This window comes from Brachyistius frenatus, unplaced genomic scaffold (genome assembly GCF_029030835.1).
Source record: "Brachyistius frenatus isolate BFR_SWC_R1_liver_20210118 unplaced genomic scaffold, ASM2903083v1 Contig_118, whole genome shotgun sequence".
Lineage (NCBI taxonomy): Eukaryota > Metazoa > Chordata > Actinopteri > Embiotocidae > Brachyistius > Brachyistius frenatus.
In genome coordinates, this window is record NW_027210717.1 from 34,666 (window position 1) to 55,675 (window position 21,010).

General features: G+C 40.3%; 1 protein-coding gene across 1 annotated transcript; it reads left to right on the forward strand.

Annotated features, from left to right (window-relative positions):
- Window positions 1-693: 693 nt before the first annotated feature.
- LOC138629604 (E3 SUMO-protein ligase ZBED1-like) lies at window positions 694-15,860 on the forward strand. Its single transcript, XM_069713417.1, has 5 exons — window positions 694-858; window positions 958-1,543; window positions 1,646-1,717; window positions 9,846-9,994; window positions 15,714-15,860. Exons 1-5 carry the CDS (start codon window positions 694-696, stop codon window positions 15,858-15,860), a joined length of 1,119 nt encoding a protein of 372 aa, XP_069569518.1.
- The last annotated feature ends 5,150 nt before the right edge of the window (window positions 15,861-21,010 follow it).

Genomic DNA, 21,010 nt, shown 5'->3' on the forward strand with positions numbered 1-21,010 from the left:
GCGTTACCGTGCCTTGCATGAGAATAAGGAGGAAACTGGAGCTTCACCCAGCCAAGGTAAGTCATTACAATATTACAAATGCACCATCACAATTTATCCCTGTTCACTTTTGTTTATTGTGCAAATAAAGACAGGTAACAGACACTGTATTTATTCTCTTTTAACCAGCCACCAGAAAACAAGAGCTGGATGAAGCCCTCGTCTCCATGATAGTGAAGGACACACAGCCCTTCAGTATTGTGGATGATGTTGGATTCAGGGCATTTGTGTCCAAACTGGATCCTAATTATGTCCTCCCTACAAGGCAGGTATGTATGGGTGCATGCATGAAACAAATGAGTACTTTATTGTGTCTCACAGTTCAGCACTATATATTTTTTCCTTTAGGCTCTGAAGGCCATGGTGGAGGCCAAGTATGAGTCAGCTAAGGAGAAGGAGAAGGCTAAAGTGGAAAAGGTGGCTGCTGTTAGCCTTACTTCGGACATGTGGACATCCATCAATATGGATGCCTACCTGGCTGTAACATGCCATTTTGTGGGTGAGAAAACCACACTCAGTTCAGTGCTGTTAGGAGTGCAGGCATTCCCCCAATCACACACTGCTGAAAATATAGCTCGTGTGAAAGCCTCCTTGATGGAGGAATGGGGAATCGCCAATAAGGTGACATGTATGGTCACTGATGGTGCTCCCACTATGGTTGCCAGTGTGAGAGAGCTGAAGCTTCGGCACCATGTTTGCATTGCACACACACTGAATCTGATCGTGAAGAAGACACTTGACCAGCAGCCTGTGCTCTCTGGCATCCGGGCCAAAGCACGGAAGCTGGTTGGCTTCTTTAGAAGCAGCACCACTGCTAAGGTATGCTCTTTCCCTTTATTCCAATTTCTAATAACGCTAATAGTTTGTCTGTGTTCCTACTGCAGTGATTTAATGGCCTACTCATCTGTATCTTTAAAGGAGAAGCTTACACAAGTGCAACTTTATCTGGGGATGGCAAACATGAAGCTCATGCAAGAAGTGGAGACCAGATGGAACAGCACATATTTGATGCTGCAACGTTTGGTGGAGCAAAGGGAGCCAGTAGGAGCAGCGTTAGCTGGGTTACAACATGACATCCCCTTCCTAACATCAGAAGAGTTCAACATTGTTGGAGGGTGCCTTTCTTTGCTGTCTCCCTTCTATGATGCCACTGTAGAGCTGTCGGCAGAGGAAAATGTGTCTGCCTCCAAAGTTGTCCCCCTCGTGAAGATGCTGGATCACACCCTTCAGGAGGAAATAACAAAGCCGGCACCTGCAGCAGCGTTGGAAATGGGAGACCAGCTCATCAGGCAACTCCGGGAGAAGCTGTACACTTTGCAGTCGATGAGCATCGTGTCTCTTGCTACCCTCCTGGACCCCCGATTTAAAGCAATAGGATTTTTCAGCCAAACAAAAGCCACCGAAGCCATCAAACGACTGACCTCCGAGTGTGCCACCATTATACGGTCAAAACAAAGCAGAGAGGAAATCCCCCAGGCTTCCACCTCTCATGATGTCACAGGAGGTAATCTATTATTTTACATTTTGAGATCAATTATTCCTATGAGAACACTTAGTAACATGATCTGTGGTTTCCTCTTCGGTAGCAAACTGTGGCATCGTTTAGACACCAGCGTCATGGAGGCACGGAAGACTCAAGATGTAACAGCAGATGCCCTGTGGAGGTCCAGCGCTACCTGTCAGAGCCAAATATAAACAGGCTGGAAAACCCTCTGGAGTACTGGGAGAGGCAAAAATTACTGTATCCAAATTTATATAGACTTGTTCTTGCGTTTTTGTGCACGCCAGCATCTTCTGTACCCTGTGAAAGGGTGTTTTCAAAGGCCGGAGAGGTTGTGTCAAAAAAAAGGAATCGTTTAAAACCAAAAACGGTTGAGAAACTGTTATTTCTGAATAAAAATGAATAAAATGTCCCCTGTCCTGTACATCATTGTCCAAGTTACACAAGCATATTCAGTCCCCTCTTCCTAGTTCCACAAGCACTTTCACTGTCCTCTGCCTGCTTAAGCCCATGCCATTTTCCTAAAGTGACAGAAAAACATTATTACACAACCTGCCATATCATATTTTGGGAAAATGTACACACACAGAATACATTCAAAAATATTTTATTATGCACATATGTGATAATTTATGTACAGAAATTATTTGGTCATACATTTTTGTAATTCATAGTCATTCCCAACAGCCATAACAGACACAAAAATCCAATGCATCACATTATGTGGTTCAGATACAGCTGCCTGTGATTATACACTTGGCCAGTAGGTGGTTTCGTGTGCACATGAAATGAACCCTTTCTCGAACCAATTGGCTGAAGTGGTTCGATGCCTCATGAGGCTTCATCTCACCATCACTAGGTTACTCCTTGTGACAGACATCTTGGCATCACCGTGGGTTCTTCCAGCACAAACGAACAACAACCAGCCAAAGTACAGTTTCTGACGTGTTTATTCAAACACCAACAATATATCAAGGACTGTGTGTTCTCCTGACAAGCATCTGAGCACATTTGGTCTACAGCCAGCCCAGCCCAGCCCAGTCTCTGGAGGAGTGCGAGACCTCTGGTGTCCTGCTACTTGTTTTTTAAGGAGGAAGAGAGGGACAATCAGGGATTTGATTCAGCTGGGGCTAATTAAACCTCTTCTAGGCACTGTTCCCTGAACCACTCCCCCAATCAGTCCCTCCTGCAGCCAAACCACCCCCCCACCACCACACTCCTTTATGTCGAGTCTCCACTGTATATTTGATAATGACGTCAGTTAATAAAGATGTGGTGCATTTATATTCGGGACAGGATGTTAGGAATCCTCAGGCCTTTCTGCTTTTTTAAATGACTGCAGGCTCTTCCAGTGTTGCTGATTATTTTTTATGATAGCACTGTATTGTAGAAGAATGGGGGGAAAGTTCACAAAGATATGTAAGTCAACATAAAGTAGATCAGTATTGACTTTATTAAGAAAAGGGGGGTTTTAGATTTACTTTTTTACAGCTGTTGTTATTTCTGTTTCAACGATGTAACAAAATATTCAGTTTTTGTCTCTAATATCAAAATAAAGGAATCTGTTCTGCTAATAAACAAATACAAAATATCACACTTATTACAAAATGTGGTCTTTGGTTTCTTGTCCTTTGTCCCTATTGTTACTAGCTTGACAATACACATATTGAAAGTAATTGTTGTACAGTGTTTATCCAAAAAGTCCTTTGTTACTATATTTTTTACCAGAAATGTTGAGCGATGACATGATTTTATATAGAATGAAATTCCCTTAAAGGCAACGGAAAACTGAAAACATCCATAAATTAGCTTTAAATAACCACACTACTATATTTATACATTAATAAAGAAATTCAAATCTTTTTGCACCTTTTTCAACAATGTACTGCATGTCATAAAATTCAGTTGTTTGTTTAGCCACTTTTGTTTCCCATCACAGCAAAACATGTCCACGATTACAAAGAATAGATTGATCCAGTTAATGAAGCTCATTTTTGCACATTTTAAGAAATTGCTTATAATTTGACTGATTTATTATTGTTAAAATATAGTTTACTTTATTGTTCATTAGAATTGCATAAAATAGAAATCTGTCTTAAGCAGTGGACGATGCACACTGTAAACAAACAGTTCCCACACACACAACAACAGAAAATATTCAACACAAAACACATACAGGTGAAAAAGTAAAAGCATTTATTGCATTAACTGAAGCAAACCAATAAAACGTGATATATTGCTCCATACTTTGCTGCTTGTTGTAGCAAGAGCAGTTGAACATGTTTGACTTGTAGGCGAAAGAAACATGGCCACTGGGTGGAGACAGTCAGGCAGAGATATGAAAATATTCACACACACACACACACACACACACACACACACACACACACACACACACACACACACACACACACACACACACACACACACACACACACGCAGAAAGCAGCTCTAATTACTGGAAAAGCAGCTCCTGCATGACACTCCTGTTTTACTCAGGCTTGTTTTCAGGGACAGTTTGACAGTATGTGATGCAGAATTAATTCAAGACGGGATGGATGCCATGTGAAAGTAAGTGATAAGCTAAGATTCCTGTTTTTATCCAGATACATTATGATTCTGCAGACATGAATAACTTAATGTTATAAAATAATTTAATTTAAGACCATTTTTATAAAATGTGTTGTCTGGCTTTGGCTGATTGAAGAGAAGTTAAATATAAATGCAACAACAGATTTAGCTCCATAAAATGAGTGTTGTAGACGACGTGTAATCTTAAAAGTTAAACGATTATAATCATTACAGACCTGCTTCAACACAATAGTTATCTCTGCTGAAAGAGTTAACGTCCTAAATATTTACTTAGAGATTAATAAAATTTGTTATTAACTTCAGTAAAATCATATGTAAATGTTAAATAGCACCATAGATACACTCACAGACCCTGAAAGATATTTTAAAAAGGGATTAAATTGATGCAGTAATACGAATACTTATTGGTATATATATATGAATTGGTAAATACTTATTACAAATACTTATTGGTGTTTATATATACTAGTTGGGGTGTAAGACAAATTTCACAAGACTATCCTAACAATAAAGAGTTATTAATTAATCAGTCGATCATAACTAAGCAGTAGTTCTTCTCTTTTGGTTGTGAAAAAAAGCTTGATGCAGTAAAAGTACTGTTAGAAACACAAGAAATGAATGAATGAATTAATGTTGAATGCATTAATTTTGGGTGTTGCTGGTGTTCAGGAAAGATAAATTTAAAACCTTTGAATACTTTTCTGTCTTATTAGAATATGAAAAGGTCAAATTGTAACATAATTTAGTCTGAAGAAACAATTCCCTCACTGAGCATGTTCAGTTTGCGTCACTCTTCTTGCACACAGAAATTATTTCTCCCACTTAGTCTCTCAGCTCTTTGTGCTTATATGCAAAGTGGATGTCTGCATTGTTGAACAAGATATTTTGGTTTTCACAGTAATGTGTTGTCTAATCCTCTGTGAAAGGTTCAGTCACTCAACACAGCCAATGAGACCATGGATACTGGTATTTATCTGTTCCTGCCGTAAAGCAATATATTCATTCCTTTTTCTTTTAATGTCGGATTTTATGGCATACTTCCAAAGTTCCTGTAGCACTGTGAGATATCTTTAAATACATCTGAGGGGAAGCAGTGCTGTGTAAGTTCAGTCTGCGCGGTGCATTTGCATCCATGCAGGCTCTGCATATGTCCCCATGTGACCTTTCACCCCCTTCGCCTGCTGCAGCGAGATCTAGACATGACTGTGGACCTGTGCATGTGTGTGTGTGCGTGCGTGCGTGCGTGTGTAAATATCCATGTGTCAGCAGAAGCAGGGCCGCGGCACGCTCCCATTGAAAAGCCCGGGGGATGGGAGGGGCAGGGGTTGGGCGGATGACGTTTGGCCCGGCAGCTGGGAGCTGCTCCGGGCTTTTGTTCCTCGCTGACCCCGCTGACCCGGCACTCGCCCCAATGTCACACACACACTTTCACACACCTGCACATAGTCAGACACATGGCCGCACTTGTGCGCACACACACACACACACACACACACACACACACACACACACACACACACACACACACACACACACACACACACACACACACACACACACACACACACACACACACACACACACACACACACACACACACACAGTGCTCAATAGGCCAGGTCCTGTGGGGACGATCTATCATGACTTAATCAGAGAGCTGTGAATTTACGTGTGTGTGTGAGAGTGTGTGTGTGTGTATGTGTGTGTCTTACTATAGACTATGTAAAAGTAAGAAAATGACATGTAAACATGGAATTCAAAGTTCCATATTTCCATTTCATTCCAAAAGCATGTCAAAGTACCTCCATAACTAAACAATGCAATCAGAACGTCCTGGGTTTTCATTCCCAGATTATCCTGACTCTCACTGATGAAAATGTGCCGATGTTCTCTTTCTGGTAAAAAACTAAATCCCATTGTGCTCCAGGAACACTTGTGACATCAGGATAGCAGAGACATTCAGGGGTTAGAACTGAAATATTTTTTCATCTTCTAAACTGGCAGTACAATTCTCAGAGGGAGACACCACAAAGCAAGATGGTAGCAAAGCTTTTCTTTTTTCTTTTGTAAACACTTGACTGAAAATATTTCTTCTGATTCACATTTTGCCAGAGGTGGTTTTGTGTAGTGATTTTCCAGCAAACAGCTCAGTATAATGTCAATAATCTATTGAGAGAGTTAGTGCATTTATGCATTTATTATGTCATTTAATAACCCACAATTTTTTTTTCATGTTTCAGACATTTATATAATCAAAATTTCTTTGAGTTACAATTGTTTCTGTGAACTAGTGATCAGCCTGTTTTACATTTTTACTAGTACTAGGGCCACAATAAAAAACAAATTAGAGAAGGAAGATTTTATTAAATTAATTTTGCATTCTGGGAATAAAGTCAAAATGTTGAAAATAAAATCAATACTTCAAAATAAAAGTTGAACTTTTGAGAATAAATCAGACTACTAGCTTTTGCGAATAAACTGCTACGAACTGGTGAAATTGCGCTTCAGAATTGGTTTTGGTAACGAGGACATTATTTCTCTTTTTGGGCATAAACACAGTGTGGTAACAAGCATTAGGACTTTGAAGGGATTATGCTTAAAATTGCGTCTGTTCAGAAGGGTAAACCACAAAACCCTGGGAAAGGCGGCCACATTTGTGCAAGCTGCAGTCGAATCCTGACTGCAAAACAGAGAGGATATGTTGGGACTATTTTATGCTCCTCGTGTCAGTAAGAAATCACGCTGGGGGTCCTCCCAAATGCACAATGGGGAGGATCAAGTTTTCTACTATTCCTTTTTTTTTTTTTTTTCATTTTTTGTTTTAGGCTTCCATCCAAACAACGTAGAGCCTGGAACCATCAGTACAACCACTGATTGAAATACACCAAAGTGCATTGGGACCCTTGTTGCAGTAAAGTCTTTGTCTCAGACTGAGTTTCACACCTTCAGGATCAAACAACCCGATCCATTGTCTCATTGTGTCTTGTGATACAACATGTCCATTTCTGTATTGCACACAGCTCAGACCAAGTTTGTCATTTCTCCTTCTGAACAAAGTGCAAGTTGCAGCACAATCTCTTCGAAGTCCTAATGTTTATTACACCACTGTTTATGTGTTTAATGTCTCTCTGAAATACATTATAATCAGACATTTTGTGAAAGTATATGCAGCAAAGTTTTAGTTTGATTTATTCTCAAAACGTCAGACTTCAATCTTAAATTATCGACTTCATTCTCGAAAAAAAATTAAAAGTAAAAACATATATGTTCCTTCTCTTATTTTCTCCCATTAATGTGGCAGTACAACGTTATCTTAACTTTTCTCTTCCAAAACTACAACTCCAAAGATTTACAGCAGGTTTCCATGGAGGTTTTATTAGCCTGAGATATGTGGTAAATCTCAGCAATGTGTCTTTACTTTGTGTGGCTGCTGAATCACTCCATCTCCATTACACCAAACACAAGCCTGCAGGAAACAGCAGGTGGTGTGTGCATGTGTGTGTATACGTGTGTGTGTGTGTGTGTGTGTGTGTGTGTGTGTGTGTGTGTGTGTGTGTGTGTGTGTGTGTGTGTGTGTGTGTGTGTGTGTGTGTGTGTGTGTGTGTGTGCGCTTACATGTTTCCATGCTGCCTCCTTAAATGACCCAGAGGCCACTGGCCCTAAGGCCAACCTTTTGTGCCTTCAAAGTCTTCTGTGACCCCGTCCCTTCCCCCGCCACACACACACACACACACACACACACACACACACACACACACACACACACACACACACACACACACACACACACACACACACACACACACACACACACACACACACACACACAATGTGGTCTCGTCTGGTTTGTTTGGCCTCCCTCTCCAAAGGTAGGAGCATGTGTAGGGTCTGTTATGCCTGTAAAGTGTGTGTGTGTGTGTGTGTGTGTGTGTGTGTGTGTGTGTGTGTGTGTGTGTGTGTGTGTGTGTGTGTGTGTGTGTGTGTGTGTGTGTGATTGATAGCAGCTGGACTACCTCTTCCTCTCCCTGTTTCCACCCCTCAGGCCTTGTTAAGGGGGCTGGAGTAATCCTTGCTACCCAGATCAGTGTTTATCCATTGGGCTGATTGAAGGTCTGCTGCAGCCCCTTCTCCTGCTGTTTCTTTACTAACACATTCATCCTTCCCTCTGCCTGGATTATCTTTCCTCCCACTCTCTCTCCTCTGTCCTTTTCGATTTTTTTTTCTCGTCACTCAGTTGATTGATTTTACTCATGTTAAAAAAAAAAAATACTCTGCAGAGAATTGCTGTGAAATGTGTGTTTTTTGGACAGATTCCTTTGACCTATGGTGTCCGACAACCCTGCTCATGATGACAATAGTGCTCACTGAGCTCTGAGAAACACTGATAATCACTGAGACACACACATATACAGGTATTGAAAAAGCTATTTATAAATATAAAATGTTAAGTAGGGAAATTAGAAACCAAAAACATCCGATTTGGTAGTTCCTCATTTACAGTATGAACTCAGAGAAAATGTCTATTTTATAAAGTTTTTTATCTTGTATTTTATTGTATTTGGCAGCTATGACACTTTAAAGTCCCTCCAAGGATTACTAAAGTAATCTATCCATTTATCCATCCATCTAGATAGAGATCTCTTTTCTAAGAAAGAAATAAGAAATAAAACAGATAAGACACAGTACACACACAAGCATATTCCGTGTGAACAGCATCAGCGACAATAAGTTATACATTGATAGTTTCATTAAAAATAGTAGATAATGTTTTTTGAAATCCAAGACACACTGCAAAATACTGAAAGGCAGTCATCTCAGGTTCATCATTTATTTATGGGGTATATGCGATGCAATGATGTCAAGCAGTTTTGAATTTGTTAAAGTATGTTGACTGGATTAGGTGAGGACATTTAGAAACAAAAATAGTGTGTAGTTGTGTAGTAAACTGCAGAATGTGAAATTTGTCAATTTAATGTAATGCAGGGCAGAGAGTACTTTGATATTCATTCATTTGTTTTTTGTTGTAATGTATGCAGGTATAAAAATCTGTTTATGTGGTACTGTTATGCCGTTTTATGTAGTTTTGATGAGACTAGAGGTGGTGTGTTGTGTGTGTGGAGTTTAAATATTCTCCTCTCTGTGCATTTGTTTTCCCCCACTCTAAGGACATTACCTAAATATGAGGCTCAAAATTCATTTATTTACCTGTTAGTAAGTTAGGCTGTATATTGTTGTACAAATCACATACAAAGGTTTTTCCGAACACAGGGCAAACTTACGATGGACATCTCTCTTTTTAGACCAAAATCACATCTGCGCTTAAAATAACATCAAAGTGGGATTTTGTCCCATATGTCAGCCAACACAGCCACACAAGGGGCCAAATAGAAAAGAGAAGGTCCCTGCAAAACTCCTTAATTTGATGAAGGTATAAACAAAAGTGAGATAATTGTGGAATATCTGGGTTGCACACACAATTTAACTAACGCTTATTAAAATACATGGATCCATTTAAGAAAATGTTTTAAGAACAGATGTATAAAAATAAAAAAAACAAGTTAAACCGGCTCAAACATGCAATAACAGGCTTTACTTTCACGGCTGTGATCATTCTGTCAGATTAGGTGGCACTTCCATATGCTTCATCTTTTGTTTGAGGCAGAAATGTTGCTCAGGTCAAACAAAACTGCTCCAATTTATCTTGTGTAAACAGCGGCCACACCGTGCAGCTCTGTGCCGCGCCGCGCTGCGATCCGCAGGCTTGGTAAGGTGCAGGCAGGCGGCCCGGGAGCAGGACACCTGTTCAATCTGCGACTACAGGCAGATGGTCCACATGGCTCCTGCTCCCCAAGGGGAAAACCTGTCAGCTGAGCCCCAATTACGGAGTCACTGCAAGTCAGAGCAGGGTGGGGGTGGATGATAAAAGCTAGAGATAGAAGAAGAACAGCAGTATGAAGATAAAAATGACTGATAAACGAACAAATTATAGTGAAATTGTAGTTATAGGTGAAATTTATTAAGTAAATATCACTTATTTACTTACATTTTTCATTGATATTATTCAATCCATTTTTTTCTTTTCTGTGAACATTAAATGCTTCCTTTGTAAAAGATGTGATATCAATGAAGTTGGCAAAATCTAATGAACTTTGATAACTTACAAATGCAAAAACTAAACTTCATTATGTAAATGTTGCTAAGTAATGTAACAATGTCTTCATATGATTAAAAAAAAGGACATCTAAATTTATATACATTTACAAAATACAATCAAGTTGGATAGTGAAAACATCAGAAATCTTTTTTGTCTACTTTTGTCATGTAAATAAAGGTTCAGCAATGTTAACCCCCCAAAATATCATAGATTCTTGTTTTTATTGAAATTTGCAAAATGTCCCAATATCAGAAATGAAGTTTGCACAGCTAGTTCTTGTTGGATCAGGTTTATTCATACAGGACTTTGTGTATATAAAATGTAATTATCACCGATAATAAATAGCATTATGTCTGATGAGGTATTTATTTTATGTTTGCAGTAATTGTAATTGTGCCTGGCTATATGCACTAAATATTCAGTGTTGTTATTTAGGTGAAATACTATATGCCTTTTGATGCAAGCCAAATTTCAGACTAGGTAACCTGGCAGTAAAGTGAAATCAAATCAGTGAAAACAAATGATTACTCCCTTACAATTATTGGTTGAATGGTAGCTTACTTTCACGACCAGCCGGTCTGCTTGGGCTTTGGGACATTTTGAAAGATGAAGTCAGATGTACTTTTAATCAGTTAAGGGCACAAGTCTTTGTTTGGCAAGGGGAAATGTACTCTTTGCAATGTGGCAAGGTTTACCTGTTGTTTACTTGTATCACTGGTCGTTGCTATATGTTGTTGCTTTTGTCATTTTCTCTCCGATTTTAAAAATTTTAAATTTTGGGTTTTTGACTCCCTCACAAAAATCAGTTATTAGTGTTGGATTTAACTTTCAAAAAGGGAAACGTGTTTGGATCCAATTTATAGACTTCAGTTTGAGTGATAACAACCATCTATTATGTTGAAGGTGTGTTTGATAAACTGACAGGTTTGGGTACGTGATGCGGTTTGCCAAGTATATATTGTGTTCCAGAGAAGGTATATTTGCACATATGAACCAGAACCAGATATACAACACTTTGAATGGTACACTGATACAATGGCTGAAGACTAAACTACCAAACTCTGCATAGTCCACCGATTTGCATAGCCTGGGTTTCAGTCAGCAAGTTTAGGCATGCTGGGTTAACAGCATTTTTTTGTCTTTATAATTATCAGTGTAAACATCAGGTGCAATAACACCCATGTTTCCTATCTGTTACTTTGGAGGCTGTGTTTTGTCTGCATTTTGCTTGTTTGTCTGAAGAATTGCCGAGAAACTGCCGGCCTGATTTTCATGAAAGTTTGTGGAAGGATGAACCATAGGCAGAAGATCTACTAATTATTTTACACTTTTATTAACATTGAGAAATAGCTTTTGGCCCACTAAATCTATATTGTGTGTCACCTTCTAACCAATTTTATACTTATGTGCTATTTCAGGATAGCATTTTTGGTTTTGGAGGCTTTTTGGAGCCAACCTGTAGCGGTACTCGGTGGTACTGCAGGTTAAGGCACTTCCGCATAGACCTCATTTTCCAGACCTGGAAGCTACATCCACTTTTATATAAAGTCAATGTGTGGCACTACATAAATACAATTGAAACATAGGTTAGACAAGAAATTCACTAACCGCATATTACTATCCATCTTCATTGGTACCAGTAATCCTCTAGGACAGAAGTCTTCAACAGGGGGTCCGCGGAAGTACTGCAGGGGGTCGTCAAAGTTTTGGTTGATTAGACAATTTTTCATATTTTTTTACCCCAATTTTTTTCCCGCAAATTTAAATGTCTTTAATACACATGAACATGAATCTAATATATTGTAGCGAATGGATAAATGGAGGCAGAAGATGTTATCTTTCAGTCACACATTCAGCGACACACAGGAGCTTTCTCAAGCTAGACAGCGGTTCACTCGCAGCGCGAGACTAGCTTGGACCTGTCCCGCCAAGCCTCCTGCACTCCTCCAGTTTAATATAAAACACCATTTTATACAATATATATAGTAGGGGTCCCTGCTCCATCTCTCTTTCAGTTTGGGGGTCCTTGGCCTGAAAAACGTTGAAGACCCCTGCTCTAGGATACACATTGCTCAAACTTAATGCAGAAAGCAGTTGAATTAGGTAAATTGGTGACTAACATTGGTGTTATGTTTCCCCCAAACAGGAGATGGACCTGAAGAAAATGGCACTAGTGTGAGGATTAATGCAATTACTAAGAACAGATCAGAGGCCAAAACTAGTCTTTTCTCTGTTCCTTGGTCTTCCAAACTGAGACTGGCAGATAAAAACAAAAGGCAAATGAGGGACCGCTGCCTAATGAAGTATCTTTATACTGGGTGTGATGACTAATGGGAAGCAGGTGTGCAGACAGGCAGCTGCAGGTGATAGGCTGGGGCAGGACAGATGCCTCTCCCAGGCTCTACCATGTTCAAAAACATGGCTTTAGATTAAGGGTGACATTTGAAGATGCTCCATTCAAATGTTTCTGTAGTCTATGCGGTTTGAATGGCACCTCCCACAAATAACCTTTCAATAAGACTGCATGGGCCCAACTGAAATGTCCACATTGTCTGCTAGCAATGTTTATTTAAAACAGGAAACATGACACACGTCACTTTCCATGAGATAAGAAGAGGTTAGCAAAGAGATATTGAATGTCAAAGGTCAAACTGTCCTTTGAAAGGTTGAATTAAGACATTATTGAACACTTAAACATTCAAACAGCCATCATTAAGTCAAACTTTGAACTTGTCTTACACTTTGTTATGACCAGATACCAAATAAGATGGTGAACTTGCTAAACAACATTTAGCTGACATCAGCATTTAGCTCAAAGACATTTTTATCTACTCCCCTGAAATGGTAGATTACAATCCTCCTGTTTAGAACAAAGTGAGGCTCTGTTTTACATAATACTGTTTTATTTGGGTGTTTTCTCTTTCTATACATAATTTCACAAGGATTCCGTTTCTTGACAGGATGACAGGTTATTGTTTAGTGTATTCAATCTTGCTCTGTACTCTTTCCTTCTGAAGGGTATATCACATTTTGTTCCATTGACAGTATTGGGGGATACATATAAAGCCTCCTTTCTCTTTTCTGAAGTTGAAATGGCTCTTTAACTGGAACTGTTGAAGTCCAACCCGACAGACAGCCTTTCTTTCAGCCTGACCTCCTTTAAACCAAAACTATCACCCTGCCGCAGAATGTCGGGCCTTTGAAAAGGCGTCGCCATTTTTTTTAAGGCCTTTGTCCAAACCATAATGTCTTACTCTTGCTATTTTTTGTTTCTTCTTCTGTCATGTCCCACTCTTTTCCTCTTTTTGCCTGGTTAGTTTGAAGTCTTTCTGTCTTCACTGCTTTCTTCCCCACCTGCTAACTTTCCATCAGATATACACATACGCGCGCACACTTGGGCTCTCGTGCTCCTGACACCCATTTAGAGAGCACACACTGCTTTTAACATAATTCGTCTCATTGTCTGAGTCAAGCCAGTCCCCCTACCCATGAAACAAAGAGGCCGAAGGCAGCAGCCGTCTCCAGTGGGCCAGGTGTTCCGCAGAGCTCATTTCTGGGTCCTGTGTGTGTTTTTTTCACTCACTCCTTCTCCTCATGTATCTGTATTTCTGTGTGTGTGTGTGTGTGTGTGTGTGTGTGTGTGTGTGTGTGTGTGTGTGTGTGTGTGTGTGTGTGTGTGTGTGTGTGTGTGTGTGTGTGTGTGTGTGTGTGTGTGTGTGTGTGTGTGTGTAATGGCCCTAAGCATGGTGTGGCTGTGTGCAGCTGCCTGCCGAGGGCCCTCCTTTGTGTCCCCCTCCCCACCATTGTCAACTCACGCCTTCTCGTCCATTCAAGGCTCGAGCCAGTGGATGGGCTTGAGATGTGTGTGTGTGTGTGTGTGTGTGTGTTTGTGTTTTTGTGTGTGTTTGGCAGGGGGGAGGGGGGCAGGGGGTGGAGTTATCCTTCCATATCTGAGCAGAAGTGGGTGACTGGCGTGTGGACAGAATAAGCTTCGGGGGAGACAGGGAAGTGAGACGCGTGTTCGTGGTGTGCATTCGTATTGGTCAGTGGCCAGAGTCGTGTGTGAGGAGGGGATGGTAGATGTCTTACACTCCATCTGTTGTCAGTCACACTGCTCGTCCTGCAGCTTCAGGACTCTGCACTCTGCTTCTCAACCAAAAAGGACAACTTAAAGTTGATATCTTAGGATTGCTGCATAACTCAACCTGGAAACCGGTCTTGCTGGGAACCACTTTGACTAACTACTTTACTTTCTCCAACTTTCTAGCGGATACTGAGATTTGACCTTTTTTTTCCTTTAAAAAGGAATTTTGCATTACTTCTGGGCTTAATTTACCAACACCGTTATCAGGAAATTACCCGCTTTAGACTTTCTGATTTTCAGCATTGCTGCTTTAATGACCAAAGGTAACGTTTCAGGAGCAAAATTGTAGGAGTTGTTGCCTTGTCCCTTTTGCTGCCTTGCTGTTTCTCTTGAAACTGTGTGGTAAGTAGTTTTCGTTTCTATTTTTGTGTTTGCGGCTTGAGTTAGCACACATTTGGCATGGTAGAGGGTAGAGAACACAGAACACTGTTGTCATGCTGTGCCATTGGTTGCAGTGTTTTGTTGTTCACCTTTTATGCATACTTTCTTATAATGAACCTCCCTGAGCACATTACCAAAACATATATTGTCTGTATATGTTACTCCTGTGCATAATGGTGTAATGTTATATCTTCTAATTTTAAGATATAATTGGGTTGTTTTGCCTTTTTTCAATTATTTTACAGGTAGAAAGTTACACATTCTTTAATACAGAAAGTTGAACATCAGTATATGCCAAGAGGGATTTTCAGAAATGTTTTGTTGACTTTGGCAGGTTTTAATTTAGATATAAAGTAGAGAATGTGTTCACAAGTGAATTGGAGACAGAAGGGCTTTGTGTGGTCGTAAGGCTCCTCATGGGATTTGTTGGGGTTCCCCCAAAACATGAGGGGTGGTTCCATTTTACTTTAGTTGAATTAAACTAAAACAGTTATAGAATATTTTATATAATGATGAGAGTGGAGCCAGTGATGATCAATGATAATGGTCTCACTTCTACATCTCCACATACCTACGACCTTTCTGATCCCTTAGTTAGCAACTTGGAGGCAGCACCAGACGTAACCAACTGAGAGTCTGTACAACTCAGAGGTGAAAGTGAGTGCTAACCACAACCCCCCAAAGGCCACATTGGACAGACAGTGGTGATATGTATCACTGAGAATGAATCAGGACACCACCAGTTGCAGGAGAGCAGTAGGGGAGGGTAGAGGAGGAGGATGCTTTCAGGGAGGTCCCCTGTGGCTTCAGCAGGCATCTGTTGCCCCCACACCCTCTTCCACCCTTGCCCATCCATACACCCCACCCCCACCCTCTGCACCCTCTTTGTCCCCCCCACCCAGACGGTCGCCAGCGTGGCAGACTGGCTCACTGCCGGGCTTAGCCGGCAAATGGCAGCCGTGCGCTGGCCCAGAGGGACTGGTCAGGGTCTGACCTCAGGGGAGCTCATCCTTCCATACACCCCCAACGGGGCTAACCCTGGTTCATGACACACACAGAGATGCGCAGTGCAGAGGCAGTGCAGGCAGGCTGGGTCACCGAGGTGGAGGCTGCAGCATCTGCTCACTATGGAAGGACTCACAGCGGCCCTCCTACGAAACACACACACTTATAGACTTTATTGGGTGGACGAATTATTCTTTCCATATAATCTTGTCATATAGACTTGAATTTAAAATGCTGGCAGGTGAATAATTTATATTCTTAATAGGTAGTTTATCAATTGAAGAACTTATTATTTCAACCAAAGGAACTGATTGGAGCTTTATTAAACTTTTACATTGTTGTATGCAGGTATTTATTTTTCTCAGCTTATTAGACGAATCAAAATGCTCACAAATCAGAATTCATTTGCAAATGAATGGGGAAAGATTCCAAATATTTTGTCTGACAAAAATGTCGTGAAATGTCACTTAGTCTTACGGGCAAAAAAACAAACTGAAAAAGTGCCGGTGCATCTCAGCTGTATATAACAAATAACAACATCCATGATGTAATTTAATTGTAATATGGCAGATTTGTAGTTTAGATGTACAGAGAATAGCATAAACCAGTAACAGGGGGCATGTCAGCTCTGACGTTAGTGCACAGGGGAATGCTCTCGTATTCTTAAAATACCTGAACAGTAACTGAACTCTTCCTGTGCAGCCCTGCAATGCTGCATGTACAATCATTTGAAGGCCGGAAGTCGTCTGCGCAGAACGTTTTACTCCGTTTTACTTTAATAAAGTCTCTTTTGTATCAAGCATGATTCATTTCATAGAACCTGATCTAAACATTAATGTTTGTATAGTACATTGCACTGATCTTTCACTGAGATTTCAGTAGCAGGAGATGGTTATACATGATTTTATAAGGATTTTACCAGCACCATCATCATCATCATCATCAGTTTAACACAATAGAGGCATATATTTCACAATTATTTTTTTCTTTTTGCGGTTGATGATTTTATTTTGTAATATGGTGTAGCTCCAACAGCAATATGAACTCAATATTCAGAGTATAATTTACTGCCAAATGACCCATGAAACACAAACTATACGACTTCACTGTCGATGAGTGGTAATGAATAAAAAAAGCATTCAAAAACAGTTAAAAGTAGTTGGTTCATATTACAATGATTTCAGTTCTTTTCTGAATTCTGAATACTAGACAAATATGTTTTTTTTATTACCTTGTTTAAAATACATATTTTTCTTAAGCTCACAGGTCACAGTAAAAGCAAGACTATCAGTTCAGGCTGCAGAAATCACACAAACATTACTCGACTGCCTCTGTTTTTTTTTCATTTTTTTTCATTTGCTGTGTCAGTTATATTTCTGCTGACTCCTCAAAGATTCCGTCTGGCAACCTGCACTGAAGCTGCTGTGCTTGCTGCATTACCAGGCATGTTCTGCATGTATGTGTGTGTGTGTGTGTGTGTGTGTGTGTGTGTGTGTGTGTGTGTGTGTGTGTGTTGGTGGGGGTGAACGGGTTTTTTTCTTTAAAAAAAAAAAAGCACCAGCCTCTGTCTGTGCACGCTGCTCAGGCCCAGAGAACAATAGTCCCCATCACAGGGGGACAGATTGGGTGGCAGCTGCATTATTGAAGGACGGCAAGCCAGACACACTTCTTCCCCCCACCTCCTGACACACACAAACTCACTCTCACTCCTTCCTTTTGTGCCTCCTTTGTTGTTTGGTGGACTAAATTATTCCAGCTCTCTTGTGGCATTCAGGATGACAAACAGTGGCGCGGCAGCTTAGACATCGGGGATCAGGACATTAAGAGGCCCCTGCTTTCCGGTGCTTTAGCCTGCGATCCAAGAGATTCCTCATTAGAACTGTGGCTTAGATAGAACCACACATATGCATGCATACAGTGTCCAAAATGAACTATTTTGAGTCAGTCTGTGAAGACTGGTCGATAGTCTAAGCATCCAATTAAAATATAATAATAACTTCTTTTTTTTTTTTAAAGCTATTTAATGTTTGGGTACAATGCTAATTCTAATTTAAAGTAAGGATAACTAACTTGAAAAACAACAACAAAAAATGCTTTCAAATTAAAAGCTGAAATCCTAAATAATAAAAAACAAACACCCTCAACCAATTTAACACACTTAAAGCTCTTGATGCTACATCTTTGTTCATTCTGGTATGACGAGCAGCTTGTTGGAGGTGGATAAAGTAAGTAAGTTTTAGACAAATGGACCCACATTACTTCATCCATATTATAAACTTTGCCAGAGAATGTTTGGTCAAATGATGTCTTCAAAACAACCATTTAAAAAAAAAAAATTCTAAATGTCTCAAGGAATTGTGCATATGGTCATTGTGTCTGCTGTTATTGACTGTTTTGTCACTATGTTTTACCTATATGTTAAACAGTTTATGTTTTTCAATTTTGACACTTTTAAAATTTTGTTCAGTGGCTGTTATCCAAACAGCCTTTTTGTCCAGAACAGCATCGTAGATTTTCAGAAGCATTTCTGTTTGACAGCAGTAGATTGTTCTGTTGGAACAAAGTTTTCTCACACACCTTGGAGGAGTTTGATGCTTTGGAAGTACCCTTAATGGGTATTTCCACAGATAAAGCACCTTCCACACAAACACACTATTTTTTGTGGTTTGAAGTGCTGTCAAAATGCAACGGAGGCAGGCCCACGGCCACTCTGTCCATATACCAGGCATTACATAGGCTGTGCTGAAATTACTTATCATATGACTGGTCTTTAACTGTCAGTTTCTGTGTGTGTGTGTGTGTGTGTGTGTGTGTGTGTGTGTGTGTGTGTGTGTGTGTGTGTGTGTGTGTGTGTGTGTGTGTGTGTGTGTGTGTGTGTATAGCCTTCTGAGGAATATGTTTTTGTGTTGACCAGAAAAACAAGTTGTGGCAACTGAAAGCATGACCTTTCCCATTGTGAACGATTAATCATCTGCAACACAAAGGCCTGTTGTTGCATTGAGAGAAATGTATGCATCAAAACAACACTGAACTAGAGAACTTTTAAAAGGAGCCTACGGAAACCCAAAGTATAGTTATTTTAGTGGGTCTGCTATATGTGTGTGTGTCCTTGATACATTGGGAGCAAAAGAACACATGATGTTTTCTTAAAGGGGTCACTGAGCAATTTACCAACACAACAAAACGCTCTTTGTTTCAACCAATCCGTGGACCCCCACAGAGCCAGCAGGTCACACTCATAGGAGAAACAGAGGCTTAAAGGACTATTCGGAGTTTCTTTCATTTGCTACCAGAGAGTCCCACATGAGTCCTTACCTTGGCTTCGGTGTTTGGTGTATTGTATTGGTTCATCCGTCTGACTTAATTTCAGTAACGTCAGTCCCTAGGTTTAGGGACCAAAACCACATGGTTTGGTTTCGAAAAACATCTTGGTTTGGGCAGGGCTGGGAACTTCTGGATTTGTATGGCACCGTCCAAATTACTTTGGTACCATCGACTATCAAAAATTGCCTTGTCATTTGGTACTAAATTTTGAAACTAACTATAATTGTTTTCTATCATCTGTCTCGCACATTAAAGTCCTTACAACAGAACTTTACAACATTATACAGAGAAACCCCACAATTCCCACATAAACCAGGAGTGAAAAACTCCTCTTTAAGGGTGAAAAACCTTCAACAGAAGAAAGAAAAGCTCCCTCTTAACAGGAAGAAACCTCCGACAGAACCAGGCTCAGAGGTGGGCGGCCATCTGCCTCGACCGGTTGGGGTGAGAGGAGAGCAGAGAGAGAAAAGGACAGCAGAAAGATACAAGACATGGACAGTTGGTGGGGCCGACAATCACAGAGCAGAGACATGCAGCTCCATGACGGGACATCTGCAAAAGAAAGAACAGAAACTACACGAGAGAGGGAACTGAATGGAGTCAACAGATAATAAGCAAAAACTATGGGAACTTATATTTTTCAGAGTGAAAGAATGTGAGGAAAGAGGCTTAGTGCATAACAAGGTCCCCCAGCAGCCTCGGCCTATAACAGCATAACTAAGGGTTGGTTCAGGTCTACCTGAGCAGCTCTAACTATAAGCTTTATCAAAAAGGAAAGTTTTGAGTCTAACCTTAAAGCTATAGAGAGTTTCTCCCCCTCAAACCCAAACTGGGAGCTGGTTCCACAGGAGAGGAGCCTGAAAACTGAAGGCTCTGCCTCCCATTCTACTTTTGGAAACTCTGGGAACCACAATCAGGCCAGAGGTCTGAGAGCAAAGGTCTGTCAGGGTGATATGGTTCTATAAGATCTCTGAGATAAGATGGAGCCAGGTCATGAAGAGCTTTGTAAGTCAGCAGGAGAATTTTAAATTATATTCTTGATTTAACAGGAAGCCAATGAGAAATATGATCTCTCTTGCTAAATCCCGTCAGTACTCTTGCTGCAGCATTTTGGATCAACTGCAGGGTTTTTAATGAGTAATTTGGACATCCTAACAACAAGGAATTACAAGAATCTAGCCTGGAAGTAACAAACGCATGAATTAGCTTTGCTGCATCACACTTAGGCAGGATTTCCTGATTTTATCAATATTGCGTAGATGAAAGAAGGCAATATTGGACACTTGTTTCATATGGTAGCTAAAGGAAAAATCCTCATCAAAGATGACTCCAAAGTTCCTCACAGTGGTGCTCGAGGCAAAGACAATGTCATCCAGATTAACTAAGTGATTAGAGAAAGAGTTTCTGAGGTGTTTAGGGCCAAGTACAATAACTTCCGTTTTGTCTGAATTTAGAAGCAGAAAATTGTTGGTCATCCAGGCCTTTATGTCTTTTAGATATTCTTCAAGTTTTACAAACGGATTTGTTTCGTCTGGTTTTACAGAAAGATATAGCTACATGTCAGCTGCATAACAATGGAAATTTATGCAGTGCTTTCCGATGACATCTCATAACAGAAGCATGTACCAAGTGAAAAGTATTGGGCCTAACACTGAGCCTTGTGGAACTCCATAACTAACTCTTGTTTGTCTGGAAGATTCATTGTTGACATGGACAAACTGGAATCTATCTGATAAGTAGGATTTGAACCAGTCTAATGCAGTTCCTTTGATCCTCGTAACATCTTCCAATCTCTGCAATAAAATCATGTGATCAATCGTATCAAAAGCAGCACTGAGGTCCAGAAGAACAAGAACAGAGACAAGTCCAT